The 21,125-nt window shown below is 43.1% G+C and overlaps 1 protein-coding gene across 3 annotated transcripts in view; it reads left to right on the top strand.

The window, feature by feature from the left end:
• rapgef4a (Rap guanine nucleotide exchange factor 4a) overlaps positions 1–21,125 on the top strand; it is a 264,085-nt gene that overhangs the window by 46,995 nt on the left and 195,965 nt on the right. For 2 of the 3 annotated variants that reach the window (XM_048535123.2, XM_048535124.2), the window contains exon 2: positions 7,295–7,437. In XM_048535123.2, the coding sequence (XP_048391080.1) occupies positions 7,295–7,437 (143 nt within the window). Of the gene's footprint in view, positions 1–7,294; positions 7,438–21,125 lie in introns of those variants that run through there. The other variant, XM_059647221.1, reaches the window with a different exon arrangement.

The following is a 21,125-nucleotide window of genomic DNA, read 5'->3' as shown; positions in this document are numbered from 1 at the left end:
AGAAAGAAAAGCAGCATATTATTTAAAAGGAGAGAGATTGCTGAGATCAGTTACAGAGGGAGCTGATTGCCCTACTAAATTAATTACAAATTGTTGGTGTCCAGGTACAGGAACACAAATGGAATATTGTCATTTACTGCTGGAAGAATGAAAAAAAGAAGTCAGGAGGTTTAGCTACAATTATGCAGAGCATTAGTGAGGTCAAATCTGATATACCATGTGCAGTTTTGGCCTCCTCATTTAAGAAAGAATGTAAATATTTGTGAAGCATTTCAGAGAGGTTCACTGAACTGATATTATGAATGGCAATGGACAGGCTTGATGGTGTTAGCTTATGAGGAAAGTGTGGACAGGCTGTGCCTATATTCACTGGAGTTTAGAAGAACGAGAGATCATCTTGTTGAAAGATGTAAGATCTTGTGTGGACTTGACAGATTGAATGCTGAAAGGCCGTTTCCCCTCGTGGGAATGACTAGAACTAAGGGATGTAATTTAAATATAGATAGGATTAAATAAAGGCCCAATTAGCTTGGAAATGAGGGTCACTTTCTCTCAGAAAGTCATGAGTCTTTGAAACTCTTCAAACTGTCCCCCCCTAGGAGTGGGGGAGGCAGATCATTGAATAATTTTATGATAGTAGTAGATGGTAAGAACAAGAGAGTCAGATATTTTCAGGGATTTGAGAAAAGTGGAGTTGCACGCACGGCCATATCAGCCATGAGCTTATTGAATGGTGGACCACATTAGCGGTACTGAATGGCCTATTCCTGCTCCTAATTCCTGTGTTCCTGTCTACATCAGTTATGATTTTTTTTGCATTTTCAGGATCACTTTTAGCACTGTACTGGCCTAGAGATCGCAGACATCATTAAAATTAATTCTTATTCATCACCAATGCACTTTATGGAAAAGTTCACATATTCTCCTTAAGTAAATGTTTCCTGTGAAACACAAAAGCATTAGAACATTTTATCTTATGAATTTAAAAGAATAGTATAACTAATTAGATGAGCATACTGTGTGTGTAAGTGATCAAAAAGGGGAAAGAATTTTGTATTTATTGGATGTCATTCAACATTATTAATAAGCTAGCAATAACACTCAGTCTTTTGTTATTGTGCATGACTTGAATCAACTGTAAATGAGCCTATGCAGGTCTCAATAGCTCAGATGATTCTCTAGATTGTTCCTTATCTCCAACCCTAATGAATACGCTACCTGTGTTCCAGGTCCTGGACACCTCTAAACCAATTCAAACTTACTTTTGGAAAAGACCCTGCAGTAATTACTCAAAATTGGAATTCACTGAACAGACATGATTTCCACAAAGGATTTGCAGCTTTTCAAATTGCTGTTTGAAGAAACCTGTGCTTAGAGGAGGCATTTCTGTTGTCTGTGTTTGTAGACAGCACCTCATTGCTGACTGTGATGATGTAAAGTTCAATTTAGTTTAAAACTCCAGCATTGTACTCTAAGTTAAGTTTCCCATTACTTGGTAGATATGGAAAGAATCATGGATCCCTGACAACCGTAATATTGAATTAAATATGCTCATTCTCATTTACATGTCCCTTTGTGGCCACAAGTCTTCCCTACTTTCGCAATGTCCACGATCTTAAAGCTGGAATGGAATTAGGAAAGATGATGGAAAGTGAGATCAGAATTACAGAGATAGTAGGTACTGCAGATGCTGGAGAATCCGACATAACATGGTGTAGAGCTGGATGAACACAGCAGGCCAAGCAGCATCAGAGGAGCAGCTGCCATTTTGGGCCTTTCTGAAGAAGGGTCTAGCCCCGAAACATTAGCCTCCCTGCTCCGCAGAATTACAGATCACTGGGGAAACATGAAAAGACAAGGAGGAAAGTAAGGATTTAGGGATTGAGTTCTAGAGAATTGGTCCAAGAATGCTGAAGGTTGTGCCTCCTTTGGAGAAACAGTGGGCTGAGAAGAAGGTGTACATAAGGCAGAGTTGAAAGACTAAAGAGCACAGAAGGAAATAGTGGAGTATGCTCAAGTGGCAAGGTTTCTGAGGATTTTTGGACGTGGGTATCTGGGGCTCAGGGTGCAGTAATGTCAGTTTTGAACTAATTGCATTGCCGTTAATGTTTTGAGGCATTGACCAAAATTACAGGCTAACGTCAAATCGAAGACATCTGAGCATGAGTTTCAATTTCCTGATATTGCTACACCACAATTGACATTTCAAGTGAGAGTGAAAATTCTCTTGCTGTAGGATAGCATCAATCACCTACAGCAGAGTGATAAAGGATAGGAGAACCCAAGGGCAAGGAAATGAGCAGCCCAGTGGGACATAGCAAGGGGATGGGAAACACATGGGCTATATTCACATCATGTATAAGAGTGCATAATTAAAAATCTAGCAGCAGCATTTTGTTCAAAAAGAAAGAGGTGAGATTGTGTTCAGCACCTTTGGAGGTAGAAATTAGAAGTCATGCTAAAGGAAGAAATTTCCTGGCACTAACTGTCAGGTGAAAGAAAACATTATAATTAAGTTTCCTGGGGTAAGGGGGTGGAAAGGGAGAAAGTTGTCCTCTTGAACATGTGAGAGGGAGATGAACTGAGAGCAAGGAATGCATCAGCATGAACTGGAAGAATATGGTCAATGGAGTTTTTCAAATAAAATTGTGCAAAACTAGCTAAGATCCAAAATCAAAAGATAGCCATGTTTGGTGTTGATTCCAAAATATTTGAAATGCAATGAAGCATCTGACTACAACATGTTTGGGCTAGTTGGACGCTATTTTGAAAATAAGCTTGTCCGTCTGACATTTGTTCCCCTGTTCACCTGCTTAGGTTTTTCCCCTAATTCAAGTGAAGGACGAGTGGTCTAGAAATTCAACCATAAGAGGTAACTTTTATGGTTGTGAAAGTACCATCCATCTGAGAGACAGGATTCTTGTGTACGTTTCAGAGCATGTAAAACTTGTTGGAAGAAGTGGATTTGGGAACATTTTAACTGCACAACAAATTATGTAGAGTGAGGTCCTGTGCTTCTGACAGAACCTGTTTCCAATGTGGCTAACCTTGGGTACACCCACAACAATGTTGGTGTTGGAGTTTCAGAATTTTGACCCAGTAACAATGTAGAAACGTTGAAATAATTCTGAGACATGATAATGCGTGGCTGGGAGAGAAATTTGCAGATGGTTTGGGGGGGCGGTGGGGCGTGTTCCAATGCTTCTGTTGTCTTTGTCCTTCTTCGTTTATTGGTTTAGAAGTTGCTGATAAAAGATGCTAGGAGGATGCTGTAGCGTATGTTTAGTGCATTGCTCCAGCTGCACGCCAGTTTTGGAAGGAGTCAAGGGTGGTGGGGGTATGGGTTGTATGTTAAATGGGCTGCTTTATCTTGGGGAGTGTCAAGCTTCTTGAGTTTTGTTGGAACTGTGCTCGTCCTCTCAAATGGAAAGATTTCCATTGGCTTTAAGGAATCAGAAAGTGGGTGATTTGCCTTTGAATTCTTTGCCTCAGATCAGAATTCAAGGACAGTAATGGTGTTAAATGTCAAAGAGAAATGGTTATACTCTTATTGGAGATGATCACTGTCTGGTACCTACTTATTAGTCCAAGCAGAATTTTATCCAGGTTTTGCTGCAAATGAACACTGACTGTTTCAGTTTCTGAGAATGCACAAGTGGTGCTGTTTACCAAGAACAAAGAACAAAGAAAATTACAGCACAGGAACAGGCCCTTCGACCCTCCAAGCCAGCGCCGATCCAGATCCTCTATCTCAACCTGTCACCTATTTTCCAAGGATCTGTATCCCTCTGCTCCCTGCCCATTCATGTATCTGTCTAGATACATCTTCAATGACGCTATCGTACCCGCCAATACCATCTCCGCTGGCAACGTGTTCTGGGCACCTCTGCGTAAAGAAATTTCCACGCATATTTCCCTTAAATTTTTCCCCTCTCACCTTGAAATCAAGACCCCTAGTAACTGAGTCCCCCACTCTGGGAAAAAGCTTCTTGCTATCCACCCTGTCTATACCTCTCATGATTTTGTAGAACTCAATCCTCAACCTCTGTCTTTCTAATGTAAATAATCCTAATCTACTCAACCTCTCTTCATAGTTAGCTCCCTCCATACCAGGCAGCATCCTGGTGAACCTCCTCTGCACCCTCTAGAAATCATCCACATCCTTTTGGTAATGCGGCAACCATAACTGTACGCAGTATTCCAAATGTGGTCGAACTAAAGTCCTATACAAATGCAACATGACCTGCCAACTCTTGTGCTCAATACCCCGTCCGATGAATGAAAGCATGCTATATGCCTTCTTGACCACTCTATTGACCTGTGTTGCCATCTTCAGAGTACAATGGACCTGAACACCTCGATCTCTCTGTGCATCAGTTTTCCCAGGGCTTTTCCATTCACCGTATAATTCCCTTGTGAATTGGATTTTCCAAAATGCATCACCTCGTATTTGCCTGGATTGAACTCCATCTACCATTTCCCTGCCCAACTCTCCAATCTATCTATCTTCTGCTGCATTCTTCAACAGTCCCCTTCATTATCTGCTACTCCACCAATCTTAGTGTCATCTGCAAACTTGCTAATCAGACCATCTATACCTTCCTCCAGATCATTTATGTAAATCACAAACAACAGTGGTCCCAACATGGATCTCTATGGAACACCACTGGTCACAGTTCTCCATTTTGAGAAACTCCCTTCCACTACAACTCTCTGTCTCCTGTTGCCCAGCCAGATCTCTATCCATCTAGTTAGTACACTCTGGACCCCATGCAACTTCACTTTCTCCATCAGCCTACCATGGGGAACCTTATCAAACACCTTACTGAAGTCCATGTATATGACATCTACAGTCCTTCACTCATCTATCAACTTTGTCACTTCTCAAAAAACTCTATCAAGTTGGTAAGACGTGACCTTCCTTGCACAAAACCATGCTGCCTATCACTAATAAGCCAATTTTCTTCCAAATGTAAATAGATCCTATCCCTCAGTATCTTCTCCAGCAGCTTCTCCAACACTGACATCAGGCTCACCAGTCTATAATTATCTGGATTATCCATGCTACCCATCTTAAACAAGGGGACAACATTAGCAAATTATCCAGTGCTCCGGGACCTCACCTGTGCTCAAGGATGCTATAAAGATATCTGGTAAGGCCCCAGCTATTTTGTCTGTCACTTCCCTCAGTAACTGGATAGATCCCATCCCAATCTGGGGACTTGTCCATCCTAACGCCTTTTAGAATACCCAACATTTCCCTCTTCCTTGTGCCGACTTGACCTAGAGTAATCAAACATCTATCCCTAACCTCAACATCCGTCATGTCCCTCTCCCTGGTGAATTCTGGCGCAAAGTACTTATTAAGAATCTCACTCATTTTCTCTGACTCCTCGCATAACTTCCCTCCTTTGTCCTTGAGTGGGCCAACCCTTTCTCGAGTTACCGTCATGCTCCTTATGCATGAATAAAAGGCTTTGGGATTTTCCTTAACCCTGTTTGCTAAAGATATTTCATGACCCCTTTTAGCCCTCTTAATTCCTCATTTCAGATTGGTCCTACTTGCCCGATATTCTTCTGTGTGCTCATCAGTGAACATCCCTACTTTTGACATTGTGGTGGAGAGAAAGTCATTGGCAAAGCAACTGAAAATGGTTGGGCTTGGAAATTACCCTGAAGAATTCCTGAACTGATGTTCTGTGGCTGACATTATTGACCTGCAACAACCACAAATACCTTGCTTTGTCCAAAGTATGACCACCGAGATGGGATCCCTGATGTCACAGTCAAATGCTGACTTGATGTTGTTGATAGTCACTTTCACTTCACTGTTGGAATGCAGCACTTTTGCCCACGTTTGGACCAAGGCCGTAATAAGATCAGGAGCTGCATAGCCCTGGGGAACCCAAACTAAGTACCATGAGCATTATTGCTGTTTGATAGCACAGTCAACGACCATCACTTTGCTGATGATCAAAAATAGTCTGATGGAGCAGTAGTTTTGTCCTGATTTGTCCTGCCTTTTATGCACAGAACATATGTGGGCAATTTCCTACATTGTTGGGTACACGTCACCATTTTCGCTGCACTGAAACAGCTTGGCTATGTCTTCAGTCCTAATGGTGCGATTCTGTCGGGGCCTCACAGTGCCAGGGACCCGTCCTGAGGTGATTCCATCCTGAGGTGATTGTCTGTATAGTGTTTGTACATTTCCCCAGTGACTGTGTGGGTTTCCTCCAGGTGCTCCAGTCTCCTCCCGTAGCCCAGAGATGTGCAGGTTAGGTGGATTGGTCATGCTACATTGTCCTGTAATGGGTGTGCTAGGTTGGTTAACTATGGTAAATGTAGGGTTACCGGGATAGGGTGGGATACACTTCAGAGAGTCACTGCACACATAATGGGCTGAATAATCTCTATCTGCCATGTTGGAATTCTGTGATTCTGGGGATCAAAAGGCAAGGCCGAGATGGATCTTGCAATGAGCACTTCTGCGGAAAAGATGGCTCCAAATGCTTCAGTCTTGTCTTTTGCTGTCCACTGTGCTATATCAAAATGGATAGGGATGTTTATGGAAGCCCCCCAATGATTATTAGTTGTCCACCACATTCATGTTTTGTGCAAAAAATGTACCCCATTGCCTCAAAACTACAAACTCCATATTTGTGAATAATGAGTAAGCCTACAACTTAACTCACAAAGTTATGTCCCGTTGCAATCTTACCTTAAATACTTATTTTGCTGTATTATGGGCTTATATTTAGTGTTTTTTTTACTGTCATTATTTTGTAGAATCTATCAAGCTTTGCTAGTTTGAGGTCAGGCTGTATTGGAATGATATGTTATTAGAGGCCTCCTGAATTGCCGAGAATTAATCTTTTTACCTTTCCTGCATAGTTCTGCTTGATAAACAAAAAGATGTCTGCAGACGCAATATTAGGAAGTCATTCTATTCAATATTAGTTATCTTCCCCTGAAAAGGTCTGCTTTATTTGTAAGATTCAAAATTACATATAAAATTAGCTACAATTATTATTTGGGTTGAATATTAGTGCTGTACCCAATGAAGAAAACAAAAGAAGGCTTTTATACTAACTATTTACAAGGAGTCATTTATGTTTTATATAGCTGAATGAAGCAACATGCGCTGGTGATTACAAACCATAAATTATTAAAATCTAAATCATGTTCTTTGAAAACTAATTATTGAGTAAATTTGTTTTATATTTCTGTGTGATTCACTGATCAACTATCAGCTAAAGCTTATCAAACAATGCAAATGATTTTTTCTTCCCAGACCTGCTGAGCGTTCTAGTGAAGACATTGACATTATATTCAGCTGCCTGAAAGGACTGAAGGCATTTGAGAAATTCCATCCCACTCTCTTGTACCAGATCTGCTTGTATGGGTATTATGAAAACCTGGAGAAAGGTGTCACATGTAAGTTCACTGATGTTATTGTGTATCTAAAACAAAAACAGAAGTTGCTGGAAAAGCGCATCCCGTCTGGCAGCATCTGTGGAGAGAAATCAGAGTTAATGTTTCAGGTCCATTGACCTCCAGTTCTGAGGAAGGGTCACTAGAGCCAAAGTATTAACACTGCTTTCTGTCCTCAGATGCTGCCAGACCTGCTGAGCTTTTCCAGCAAGTTCTGTTTTGTCCCTGATTTCCAGCATCCCAGATCTTTTACTTTCTATTATGTATCTAATTTGTTTAAAGTTGATTTTTAAATTATTTGTTGCAGTTTCACAAATATATTTAAAATTAATATGGAGTCTTTTTCTCATTTAAAATGAACATTCAACCATTTTCAAGGATCAACTGAAAAATATATTCCATTCAGTAGAAAGTAAAAAAAAGGCACTCAATGCCAGTTAACACCTGGGAGAATTTGTTTTATTTATTTCATTCTGACTTTTCATTCAGAACATTTATATTCTTCATCTTAAACTGGTCATTTGCATTTTAATTTGCTCTGCTGATGTATGAAGGCTAGTTTTGCAATTTCACATGTTTGCAAAGGGACTTCATTGACCATATTCTCTGTGTGCATTTTTTACACCTGGCACATCCCCTACTGGGTGTGTTTTGAATGGAGGGCCAGGTACGATAGTTCAGGGGGATATCCCATCAACTTCACACCCACCCTTGATCTTGCTGTCAGAATACAGAGGCTGAGTGGGTACCAAAGTCAGCATCCCAGCTGCTATATACAAATAAATAATGAAGGGTCAGTTGAGCTTGTTAAATTATATTGCTTAGTCCATAAGTGGGTTATCAAGCAGGGATAGAATTCATGACTTTTTTCAAAAGTGGTTAAAATGGAAGGTAGAAAGGGAGAGGTGCCATCATTGCAAGTGTGAGGTGATGCACTTTGATAGGAGTAACCCGAAGGCAAAGTACAGGGCTAATGGTAAGATTCTTAGTAGTGTAGATGAGCAGAGAGATCTCGGCGTCCATGTACACAGATCCTTGAAAGTTGCCACCCAGGTTGACAGGGCTGTTAAGAAGGCATACAGTGTTTTAGCTTTTATTAATAGAGGGATCGAGTTCCGGAACCAAGAGGTTATGGTGAAGCTGTACAAAACTCTGGTGTGGCCGCAATTGGAGTATTGCGTACAGTTCTGGTCACTGCATTATAAGAAGGATGTGGAAGCTTTGGAAAGGGTGCAGAGGAGATTTACTAGGATGTTGCCGGTATGGAGGGAAGGTCTTACGAGGAAAGGCTGAGGGACTTGAGGCTGTTTTCATTAGAGAGAAGAAGGTTGAGAGGTGACTTAATTGAGACATATAAAATAATTAGAGGGTTAGATAGGGTGGATAGGGAGAGCCTTTTTCCTAGGATGGTGACGGCGAGCACGAGGGGGCATAGCTTTAAATTGAGGGGTGAAAGATATAGGACAGATGTCAGAGGTAGTTTCTTGACTCAGGGTAGTAAGGGAATGGAACGCTTTGCCTGCAACGGTAGTAGATTCGCCAAATTTAGGTACATTTAAGTCGTCATTGGATAAGCATATGGACATACATGGAATAGTGTAGGTTAGATGGGCTTCAGATCGGTATGACAGATCAGCACAACATCGAGGGTCAAAGGGCCTGTACTGTGCTGTAATGTTCTATGTTCTATGTTCATTGGAGAATACCCCTTACGCATTGTGGCACCCCCACAAGATGATAGCATCATCCTTTCATCCTACTGAACACCCTGCCCAAAGCCCCCAGAACTCTCCTGATCTGGAATCCATAAGTCCTTTTTTGAATGGGTCTGCCTGATATCCTGGCAGTGCCATTATGGAGCCCTGGGGATGCCAGAATGTCTGAACCAGCTAGACCTTCTCCTGGTGAGGGGCAGAAATCCCACAAGGAGCTCATTCAGCCTGCAGCATTTTATGGATATGGAGCAAGCTTCTCATTGACTGTCCGCCAACATTTCATGCCCCTTCTAATTGTCAGCACTGTATTCCCAGTTGCTTTCTACAGTTGGAACATAAATGCAGTTTTCGCTCTGAAAAAGCAGACCAAGGGTTTGACTCAGCTCTTCCTTCGTGGCCAGTGGTGAAGATATTTGAAACAAAAATCTGATTTAATCTCCATTGTGTACTGGACTTATTTGTTTCAGAAAAAGTGACAGAGAAAATTTGTGGTCAAGAAATTTGTGGAAAGTTCTCTAAAATATTGGTTTACAAAAAAAATCAATTGAGCAGTTGGTGATGAGGAAGAGTTTCACTTGTCCATAAATTTCAAAATGATTTGCACTGCCCTGCTGTTAGCCTCACCAAAAATAAACCCCTTACAGCCTTGCATGAGCCACTCTATTGAAGGAAATTGCTTGACATAAATTAGGTGATTTGTGGCGCATATGAATCGTTCCAACCATTACAACTTACAGCTGGTAAATCTAAAGTTATAAGAAGCCATAAATACCGTGATTAATGGTTCTTACGTGAAACGCAACCTGGAGGCCCAGAAAATGCAGGCAATAAACTGTGGAATCTCACTCCATCAGCTAGTGAATTGTTTATATTTTTATATAATGTATTCTGTTAGTATATAGCGATAGTCTTGCCATTCACATTCTTCTCAGAATGGGAAAGGCAGTAATTTTCAGGATGTAAGGCTGCTTCGATACCGTGAAAAGCAGATTTCATAGATGTATCTGAGAATATTTTAGCGTAAAGTCTATGTTTGTTCATTTCACACACAATTGCCTTCCAATTTCATCAATATTCACTTCCCAGGGGCCAATTACAATTTCCAGTCAAATATATCAGCTTGCGACTTCCTTCCGTCTACACCTTGACCTTTACCTCAGAGGGTTGGTGCAGGCTTGATGATCTGAATGGCCTTTATCTGCACTGTAACGATTCTAAGAGCCACTAAAACTTTTTTTTTGCCTGTATCATGAGTGCTAGTGCTGATAATGGAGCATTACTCATAATGCAGCAGGAATTGCCATACTTTAAGTGATGGAGTACGTGTGTGTGCATATGCATGCACGCACACTGTGCTGTTTAGCAGAATTAGAGGTTGTGTCCCCATCTATCCAGGAGATCAGAACAAATGTTTCAATAAATGCTATGCAGATTTAATTATGAAAATTAATACCTTTCCAATTGTACAGTTACTCCATATGCACACTTGCCTCCCTAGCAATGACAGTCATTGTGCAGGCTGCAGTCTGCATATTCCAGGCTGTTGTTGTCACGCTGAGAAACATAGTCTTGCGCTACACTGTCCCACTGAGAGGCTGATGCAATCCTTTTGCTGCAACTGATAAAAAAAATTCATTATTTCACACCAGAATTTGGGGTGAGTGGAAGAAAGTTTGCACTGCTCCAATAACTTTATCACCTTTCTCTAACCAAAGGATTGCTGTACAGTGAGCACTAAATAATGTGACAAGTAATCTGAAATTGCAGGATATTGTAAACCCTCTGTGAGAGCTGCAAGAATGTCTTCTTGGAGGCAGCAGCCATTGACACTGGAAATCTATCCACCTTTTCAGGGAGGGATGCCCTTCTGCACAACTAACCTCCTGATCTTAGCTAGCAGCTCTTATATATAGGTGTTGTTGAGAAAGGAGCAGGGTGAGACTGGGTTGGAGCTGTGCTCCAGCGATTGCTGAACCAATCTGAACGCTATGTTGACTCAGAAACAGGCGAAACAGCTCTGAGATGACCCATCCACTCAGTCTCCTTATTGCTGTGGGCCTAATTTTATCACAGCTGCAGGTATTTTCTGGTCTCCTCCTGCACGTTGCTGTCTCAGTCACCTCCTGCACCTCGGTTGCCTCACTGCTTTGGCCTTCTCCTGCCCTTACACCTCCAGCTCCTCCTGCTCCCCTTATGCCTCAACCACCTGATCCTCCTCCACTTCCATGATGTGCACTGCTTCCATCTCCTCTGACTCAAATCCCTCCACTGCCCACTCCCATGCTGACAGCCCCCTCCCACTCTGACAGCCCCCTCCCACTCTGACATCTCCCCCTCCCACTCTGACATCTCCCCCTCCTGCATTGACATTTCCCCCTCCCACACTGTCAGCTCCCCCTCCCACACTAACAGTTCCTGCTCCTACAGTGACAGTTCCCCCTCCCACCCTGACAGCTCCCCCTCCCACACTGACAGTTCCCCCTCCCACAGTGACAGCTCCCCCTCCCACACTGACAGTTCCCCCTCCCACAGTGACAGCTCCCTCTCCCACACTGACAGCTCCCCCTCCCTTACTGACAGCTTCCCCTCCCACACTGACAGTTGCCCCTCCCACACTGACAGCTCCCCCTCCCACACTGACAGTTGCCCCTCCCACACTGACAGCTCCTCCTCCCACACTGACAGCTCCTCCTCCCACACTGTCAGCTCCCCCTCTCACACTGACAGCTCCTCCTCCCACACTGTCAGCTCCCCCTCTCACACTGACAGCTCCCCCCACCCACACTGATAGCTCCTCCTCCCACACTGTCAGCTCCCCCTCCCACACTGACAGCTCCCCCTCCCACACTGACAGTTTCCCCTCCCACACTGACAGTTTCCCCTCCCACACTGACAGCTCCTCTTCCCACACTGACAGCTCCCCCTCCCACACTGTCAGCTCCTCCTCCCACACTGACAGCTCCCCCTCCCACACTGACAGTTTCCCCTCCCACACTGACAGCTCCTCTTCCCACACTGACAGCTCCCCCTCCCACACTGTCAGCTCCCCCTCCCACACTGACAGTTCCCCCTCCCACAGTGACAGCTCCCCCTCCCACAGTGACAGCTCCCCCTCCCACACTGACAGTTCCCCCTCCCTTACTGACAGCTTCCCCTCCCACACTGACAGCTCCCCATCCCACACTGACAGTTCCCCCTCCCACACTGATAGCTCCTCCTCCCGCACTGACAGCTCCCCCTTCCACACTGTCAGCTCCCCCTCCCACACTGACAGCTCCTCCTCCCACACTGACAGCTCCCCCTCCCACACTGACAGCTCCTCCTCCCACACTGTCAGCTCCCCCTCCCACACTGACAGCTCCTCCTCCCACACTGACAGCTCCCCCTCCCACACTGACAGCTCCTCCTCCCACACTGTCAGATCCCCCTCTCACACTGACAGCTCCCCCCACCCACACTGACAGCTCCTCCTCCCACACTGTCAGCTCCCCCTCCCACACTGACAGCTCCTCCTCCCACACTGACAGCTCCCCCTCCCACACTGTCAGCTCCCCCTCCCACACTGACAGCTCCCCCTCCCACACTGACAGTTTCCCCTCCCACACTGACAGTTTCCCCTCCCACACTGACAGCTCCTCTTCCCACACTGACAGCTCCCCCTCCCACACTGTCAGCTCCTCCTCCCACACTGACAGCTCCCCCTCCCACACTGACAGTTTCCCCTCCCACACTGACAGCTCCCCCTCCCACACTGTCAGCTCCCCATCCCACACTGTCAGCTCCCCCTCCCACACTGACAGCTCCTCCTCCCACACTGACAGCTCCCCCTCCCACACTGACAGCTCCTCCTCCCACACTGTCAGCTCCCCCTCCCACACTGACAGCTCCTCCTCCCACACTGACAGCTCCCCCTCCCACACTGACAGCTCCCCCTCCCACACTGTCAGCTCCCCCTCCCACACTGACAGCTCCTCCTCCCACACTGACAGCTCCCCCTCCCACACTGTCAGCTCCCCCTCCCACACTGACAGCTCCCCCTCCCACACTGACAGCTCCCCCTCCCACACTGACAGCTCCTCCTCCCACACTGTCAGCTCCCCCTCCCACACTGACAGCTCCTCCTCCCACACTGTCAGCTCCTCCTCCCACACTGACAGCTCCCCCTCCCACACTGACAGCTCCTCTTCCCACACTGTCAGCTCCCCCTCCCACACTGACAGCTTCTCTTCCCACACTGACAGCTCCCCGTCCCACACCGACAGCTTCAGAGCTGCGGTTTTTTGTAAAGCTAATGGCAGAACTGTGCATATCATGCAATAATTTGTGACAGTTCAGAATGCATGGGATATCTCTTCCTCATATCAGATCGCTGGGTGATATACAAATTAATTTTGAATAGCATGTACATTAACCTTGGCAATAATTTGTTGGCAATTTCTGCACCACCATATCTTGCAGTATATATATTGGAATAATAGTTTATGCCAAGGATGTGCAAGTCAGGATGTGCTAACACATACATAGTGTTTTAACAACACTGCAAAATTTTTTAGTATGTTTGTTGTTGATTCATGCAACAAAAAGAGCTTTGCCTATGTATCCAGTTTATAAAATCTTTGTCTTCCTACTATGAAATATTGACAGATGTGTTGGCATAATTATCCAGGCACACTTGTCCCTGAGACATCTTTTGATAGCAGATCATTCTGTGATTGTTATATAAAATAATCATTTTTTAAAAAAGAAATTGATAAGCAGAAACAGGACCTTTCTTGGGGACGATAAACAATGCAATAGGAATACAATCCACTATTATTTTCATGATTATTATATTTTTGAATAGTTTCAAGCATTTGATGTGAAATGCATTTTAAAGTGCCTCTAAAGGTAATTCATGTGACTGTTACATATTATATATCTATGAATTAATTTTGAGATTTTGTTGAATTTGCTGAAATTAGTGATCACTATTCCATAGACAGATTGAGACAACCATAAGAGATACTGTAGTCTTTTTGTCATGCACTGTTTTTATCTGTTATGTCTCAGCTGTACTCTAACATGACACCCCTGAATAGAATACATGAATTATGTATTTATGCTGTTGTTTAATTACATTCATTTGTAACACTTCAACTAAAAATAAGCAGGAGACCTGTGAGAATGAAGATATTCCCAGCAGTTTCACAGCTTGAAGTGCATTCAAAGCAATGAACTTCCATCAGACAGATGAATGTGATAACTCCATTGAATGGGATTGAATGGCACAAGAATTTAGTCCAGTTCTCAGGACGTGATTCCAGAAATATATTTTAATTTTACTTTCAAAAAGCAAACAAATTTGGACTTAATATTTCATTTGCTGCCAAAAGCTGAACACAGGGGCCAGAGGGAGCAATCTCTGTGCCTGAATGAATGGACAATGCGTAAGTTTGTGCGCTTACCTCAGGTGGCATGGTGGTTCAGTGATAACACTGCTGCCCCACAGCACCATGGTTCGAATCCAGCCTTAGGTGACTGTGTGGAGTTTGCACATTCTCCCGTGTCTGGTTTCCTCCAGGTGCTCTAGTTTCCTCCTACAGTCCAAAGATGTATGGGTTAGCTGGCTTGGCTAGATGTGTTAACCATGGTAAATGTGGGATTACAGGGCCAGGGCAGGGGACTGGATCTGGTGGGATGCTTTTCGGAGGGTAGGTGTGGACTCAATGGGCCAAATAGCCTCTTTCCACACTGACGAGACCCTATGATTCTATCACTAATATTAGATTCCAAGCCACTTTTGCACCCACCTGTTTGTTGCTAACCTCTAACACTATGTTGCTCCTTGAGAAGGGTGCGAACAAGTGCAAGCTTGGCAGTGGTCAGCATGAAGTGAAATGATAGTAACTATGTGAGGTGGTGTGGTGGTGTTGTGGCAGCAGTGATCAGTGTAGCCAAGATCCTGATCCCGGGGATTGAGAAATGCAGGGAAAGGTTTAAGAATGGCACTGCAGGGGATAATGATTTCAGTGTGTGAACAAGATGCATACCCCTGCACCTCCTCATTCCATGGTTCAGCTAAATACTTTTAATCATTCTCCCCTTAGGTGATAGCCTGTAGGTATGGCTTGTGTTAACTAACCTAATATTGTAGAGTTCTCAAAAGTGATATTATGCCCCTTATTTTCATCCGCTGGCGGCTTACAGCCTGTCTCAAGTGTGAACTTTAGTGCCTAGTTTTTGACTATGTCAATATTGTGTTAATAAAGAAACAGAAATTTTTGTCCATCTTATGGTGACTTAGATGCCTGTTTAGTTTCTGTAAGTAGGGCACAGTGCCTTTAAAGCTCTAAGTTTTTGAATCAGATATGTGATAATTGTGAACAATGTTACCTTTAAGGTGTGCCTGTGGGAATGTGCCACTTAGGCAAAAAATAGACTGTGCACAAGTCGCTAACAAGATTCTGGGAGTTAACCATTGACTCGGAACTGGTCTAGACATATAAATAGTATGGCTACAAGAGCAGGTCAGAGTCCAGGAATATTGTGGTGAATAACTCAGCTCCTGATTCCTCAAAGCCTGTCCATCACTTACAAGGCACAAGTTAGGATTGTGATGGAATACTTTCCTGGATGGGTACTTCCCACTTTCCTGGATGGATGCAGCTCCAACAACACTCAAGAAGTTTGACACTATCCAGGGCAAAGCGGCCTATTGATTGGTACCACATGCACAAACATTCACTCTCTCTACCACCAGCGCTCAGTAGCAGCAGCGTATACCATCTACAAGATGAACTGCAGCAACTCAGCAAAGCTTTCAAACCTATGACCACCACCATTTAGAAAGACTAGGGCAGCTGACATATGGGAACACGACTATTTACCAGTTCCCCTCCAAACTCTCAGCATTCTGACATGGAATTACACTGCCATTCCTTCAGCATGACTGAGTCAAAATCCCGGAACTTCATTCCAGCTCTGTGTCTGTACATGCACCACATGGACTGCAGTGGCTCGGTAATTGGGATCACTACTGACTTCTCAGGGGCAGTAGGGATGGTCAACCAAGGCTCGTGTAGCCGGAGACACCCTTATCCCAACTGTTATACTGCCTCATTCAAAATGGTGTTAACTTGTAACACGGAGCTTTTATATATTGTGGTCCACTTTTCACACATAAATACCTGAAATGGTTTGTTTACCTAGATGTCAGGAGGATTTAATTAGCTGGTAAGGCTGCCCAGACACTGCTGCCTTCCTAACAGCGCCGTGGTTATCCCTAGACTTCTTGGAATGTAGTGGTTCAAGAAAGCAGCTCACCATCTCCTTCTCTAGGGCAATTAAAGATAGGCAGTAAATGCTGGCCCAGCTAGTGATAACAAGAGCCAAGAGTCAGATACTTTAGAGACTTTTAAGCAATTCTTGGATAGGCACATGGAGGATAGTAAAATGTAGGGGATACAGGGTAGATTGATCTTAGTAGGATAATAGGTCAGCACAACATCGTGGGCTGAAGGATCTGTCCTGTACTGTACTGTTCTATGTTCTATGAATGAACTTTTTAAAAAGTCACATCTGGCTGGTTTTTAATTGTACACCCCTCCCATTTGTAATATCAGTTATATGTACCCAGGACTAGTACTAGACTAGGAGGATGGATTTTGATAAGAAGGTTCTTGGCTATTCTGACCACAGTCTCCAGCCATAATTGCATCCCTTCTTCATTCGTCGATCATTAAGATGAGCATGTACAAAAATTCCGTGTTGAATTTCATCCCATGCACAGTTTTACTGTTAAAGATCAATAATAATGGTGATTTTGTAATTTTCAGGATATAAAAACACAACAGACGAATGAGTCTTATTGTACTAAGATTCCCTTGGTTTTGTTTTAGCAATTTAGTGTCCACTGTCTTGTTTGATAAAGCATCAAAATTTAGGTGAATTGTACCCATATTGGCAATCTGTCTGATTTGAAAACAGGCTTCTTCCCTTGTATTCATCACAAACCCATTAATATCAAATATGTTTGCCTTGCAATCAGCCAACATCTTCTGTTCTATGAAGAAGTCAAATTGGACATGAAATATTCACACTATTTGTCTCCCATGGAGATGCTGCCATTCCTGCTGAATTTCTGCAGCAATTCCCATTTTTATCTTCAACGTAGAAACATAGTATATAGGAGCATGAGTACACCATTCAGCCTTTTGAGTCTGCTGGCCAATCAACTCATTAGCACGCTCCTGTCGTTCCCCCGTATCTTTGATCTTTTAGTCCCAAGTACTAAATCCAACACCTGTTTGAAATCATACAATGTTTTAGTCTTGACCACTTTCTGTGGTAGTGAATTCCACAGGCTCACCATTCTTTGGTGAAGCAATTTCTCCTCATCTCAGTCCTAAATGGTTTACCCGTATCCTTATTCTGTGACCCATGGTTCTGGACTTTCCTTTCAGGAACATTGTTCCTGCATCTATCCTGTTATGTCCTATTAGAATCGTACAGATTTCTTTGTGATTACCCACTCATTCTTCTAAACCGCAGCAAATATAACCCCAACTGATTCACCTCTCCTCACACGTCAGCCCTTCCATCCCAGGAATCAATCTGGTAAACTTGCACTATGCTCCCTCTATAGAAGAAAATCATCCTCAGTAAGGAGATCAAAACTGCATACTATATTCCAGATGTGGTCTCACCAAGGCCCTGTATAATTGCAGCAAGATATCTCTGTTCCTGTATTGAAATGCTCTCACTATGAAGGCTAATAAACCATTTATCTTCTTGACTGCCCACTGCACCTACATCATTACCTTCAGTGACTAGTGTGCTAGGGTCTTGCTGCCCACTCCTCTCTCTCAATTTATAGCCATAATTTGGAGATATTGTATTTAGTTCCCTTATCTAATTCATTATATATATTATGAATCGATGGTGTCCTAGCATTGACCCCTGTGATATCCCACTACTCACGACCTGCCTTTTGGAAAAAAGACCCATTTATTCATATTCATTATTTCCAGTCTGCTATCAGTTTTATGTCCATCTCAATACACTAGCGTCAATCCCTTGTGCCATCTGGTTTGTTTAGCCTGTGTCTGTTCATTAACGTGTAGAAGTGAGATATTGGAAAAATCAGAAATATCATTTGTCTCTGTTACTCTTCTTGCTTCACATAATAATCACTTTGATAGATGCAGAGATTCTGTTTCTCCACTGGTCCACTATCTAATTCACCTCTGCTTCCAGCTGTTGCCATATTGCAGTTTTGCCACCACTAGTGTCTTTACTAGTTTTTTATTTCCAATTGTACTTCTTGATTCTGCCATTCTGACAGAATTTTCTTGTTTGTGTAGAACTAAAATGCCTTTCAGCTATTCTGTATATACCAGTTCAAATTTTAATTCTGCTGTACAAGAAAAGCTTTTTTGTTCTGTACCCATTGGGTTTGTCTAGATTTTACAACAAAACCCCTTCAAAATAATCATTGATCGTAGCTCATAAACATTCTCATGATCTGCATGCTTTGGTGGATGGGTAAACTTCAGATCATGAGACAAGCTCATAAGATTTTCTTGTATAGTTGGATTAATATTTAAACTAGTAGAAATACAGTAGCTGAACAGCATTTTAGTTATTCTCCAAGCAAGAAATTTTAAGCAACTTCTGGAAAAAGAACTGTGTTTACTGACTAATGAAGTATACTTTGCGCAACTCAACTGTGTGAGACCGTCTCCCATTCAATCCTACCCTGCAGAATGATACTTGATGGTGGATTGGCTACAAGTGGTGAAAAAAAACAGAGGTTTTATAAATTACAATAAGTATACTTCGTATGAAAGTTACTAGTGTTTTGCTTCACTTGATAAGTTCACTACTCACTGACACTAACAGAAGCACTTTTTAATAAAAACAAAATATCATGGATGTTGAAAATCTGAACTAAAACATTTCTTAAAACTTTGACAGAAAAGATTCAGTCATTGAACACTGTAAAAATTAATACATTTCAGTTCAACTATATAAATAAAAAACAAAAGAATGCTTGTGTTGCAAATGTTTCAGATGATTTTAAATGCACAACTTCTAAAGTATTGTCTCGACTCAAAGTCTTTACGATTAAAAACCTAATTCTGAATCATAAAGATTCTGAAAAATTAACAAGGCTATCACTTTTAGTTGATTGATTCCTAGAGATGAACTTTCACAGTTTTGGGCAAAGTGTTTTTTTCAATTGAGTTTCTTCAGAGCTGGTGCTCCATGGTCCATGTTGGCTTTTCTAATGCAATCTGCTACTCTCAAACTCTTGAATTCTGTAACTAAGCTCTTCAGCATCCATCATATGGCAGGAATGGTGGCAGTGCTTCCAGCTGCTGGGACTTTGGGACATTCATGCTGCTGGTGCCATATTTAAATACCAGCTCTACACAATGTCAGACATTGCACGACAGGAACTGCCCTTCACACTGTGGTGCTCGACTGCCATCGCTAGGAACATGTTCTAAAAAGGAAAGTTGGCTCCTTGCTTCACCGACAGCGACCTGGAGGCACTGGTGGTCAGGTTAGTGGAAAGGATAACCATCCTTTTACCTGCTGACCAGCAGTGGAGGCCACATCAGCAAACCTAGTCTGAGGTAGTGACCTGGGCTGGTGCAGTGCACCAAGTTAAAAAGAAATGCACAGCAGTAAAGGAAGAAAGTTGATGATCTTCTGCATTCTGCAGGAGCTCGTGCTCCACCCTGCTGTCCCACACTCAGAAGGCAACCATTCAATTGAGCCTGCCATGACACACACATCTCACTGAGGCTCATGGACAACAACTCTCAATACTGCATGTATAACGACCCTGTTTTAAAAACAGTGAAAGACACAGAGTCTGACAGCCTGTAACTTAGCATCAAAGAGACTATGAGCTGAAAAACAATGCTTCAGAGCTTGCTAGTGTAAAAGTAAGCACAAAGTGTCTGAATGTGAGACATACGACACATCCTGTGCACATGGATGAGATCAGTGTGTGTGTGTGTCCCTGTGCACAAAGCAATCAGGCAGAAGCATGCAAGTCATTAGAATCCCTGGGCTCCTAAACGAAATGTTGATGTGGTGTGAGAGTTGGTCCAAGAGCAGGAATGATATTGTGATGAGGCTGGTGATTTGATAACGTCCACTTGCATGGAAGAAGGGTGGAGGAGGACTATGTCTGTGGAACATGAAGGTATGTTGCGGTGAAGACTGAGCTATCTGAAGGCCTGGAGAAGTAAGTAGTGAGTTGCCGTGGCCAGGAAACCTCTCTGACTTCACATTGGGAAGTAAATCGGCTAATGATCAGATGCAAATACATTGGAACTGGGATGGTCATTGTTGATTACAGGTAGTTCTGCTACAATGCAATAGCGTTTTTGTGTAACCTCGTGCTATAAATCGCTCAGCAGAAAATTGTCATAGAAAATCGCGTTAGGGTTAGGGTTTGGGTTACCTGGGTAGTAGAAAGTTTGCGTTACCCATACAGCATCCAGGATTTGGAATTTGCTATTTGAACTTTAAGGGAAAAAATTGGAAACTTTTTCCCAACATTCTCCCATTGCCCGTTCAACTCAAGGGAATGGAAATTTCCATCCAGTTTTTGAAGAACACTCTCTCCAATCTCTCTTGAAATGTAGCCTCAATTTTATACCATGAACAATTTAAGTTTCAGATCACATGTAACTTCTTTTGATGTGCTCCCTCATATTAACATGTCTCTTGTACCTCCATATCCACTCCATGTCCACTCATGCTTCCCATGCCAACTCTACTCTTCTTTATATCCCCATGACCTCCACATGTCTTCTCATACTTCTCATGCACCTCTTGTGTCCTCTCATGCCCCATTCCCTCTCCATGAATCCTGCATCCTCCTAATGTTTCCATGCTCCTTCTTTCGCCCCTTCACCATGTATCCTCCATGACCACTCACTTAATAAACACAGGCAGACCTCAGGAGCTATATTTTTG

Source organism: Stegostoma tigrinum, chromosome 7, assembly GCF_030684315.1.
Source record: "Stegostoma tigrinum isolate sSteTig4 chromosome 7, sSteTig4.hap1, whole genome shotgun sequence".
Lineage (NCBI taxonomy): Eukaryota > Metazoa > Chordata > Chondrichthyes > Orectolobiformes > Stegostomatidae > Stegostoma > Stegostoma tigrinum.
Note: the sequence above shows the minus strand (reverse complement) of the source record. Positions and strands in the feature narration are given on the sequence as shown.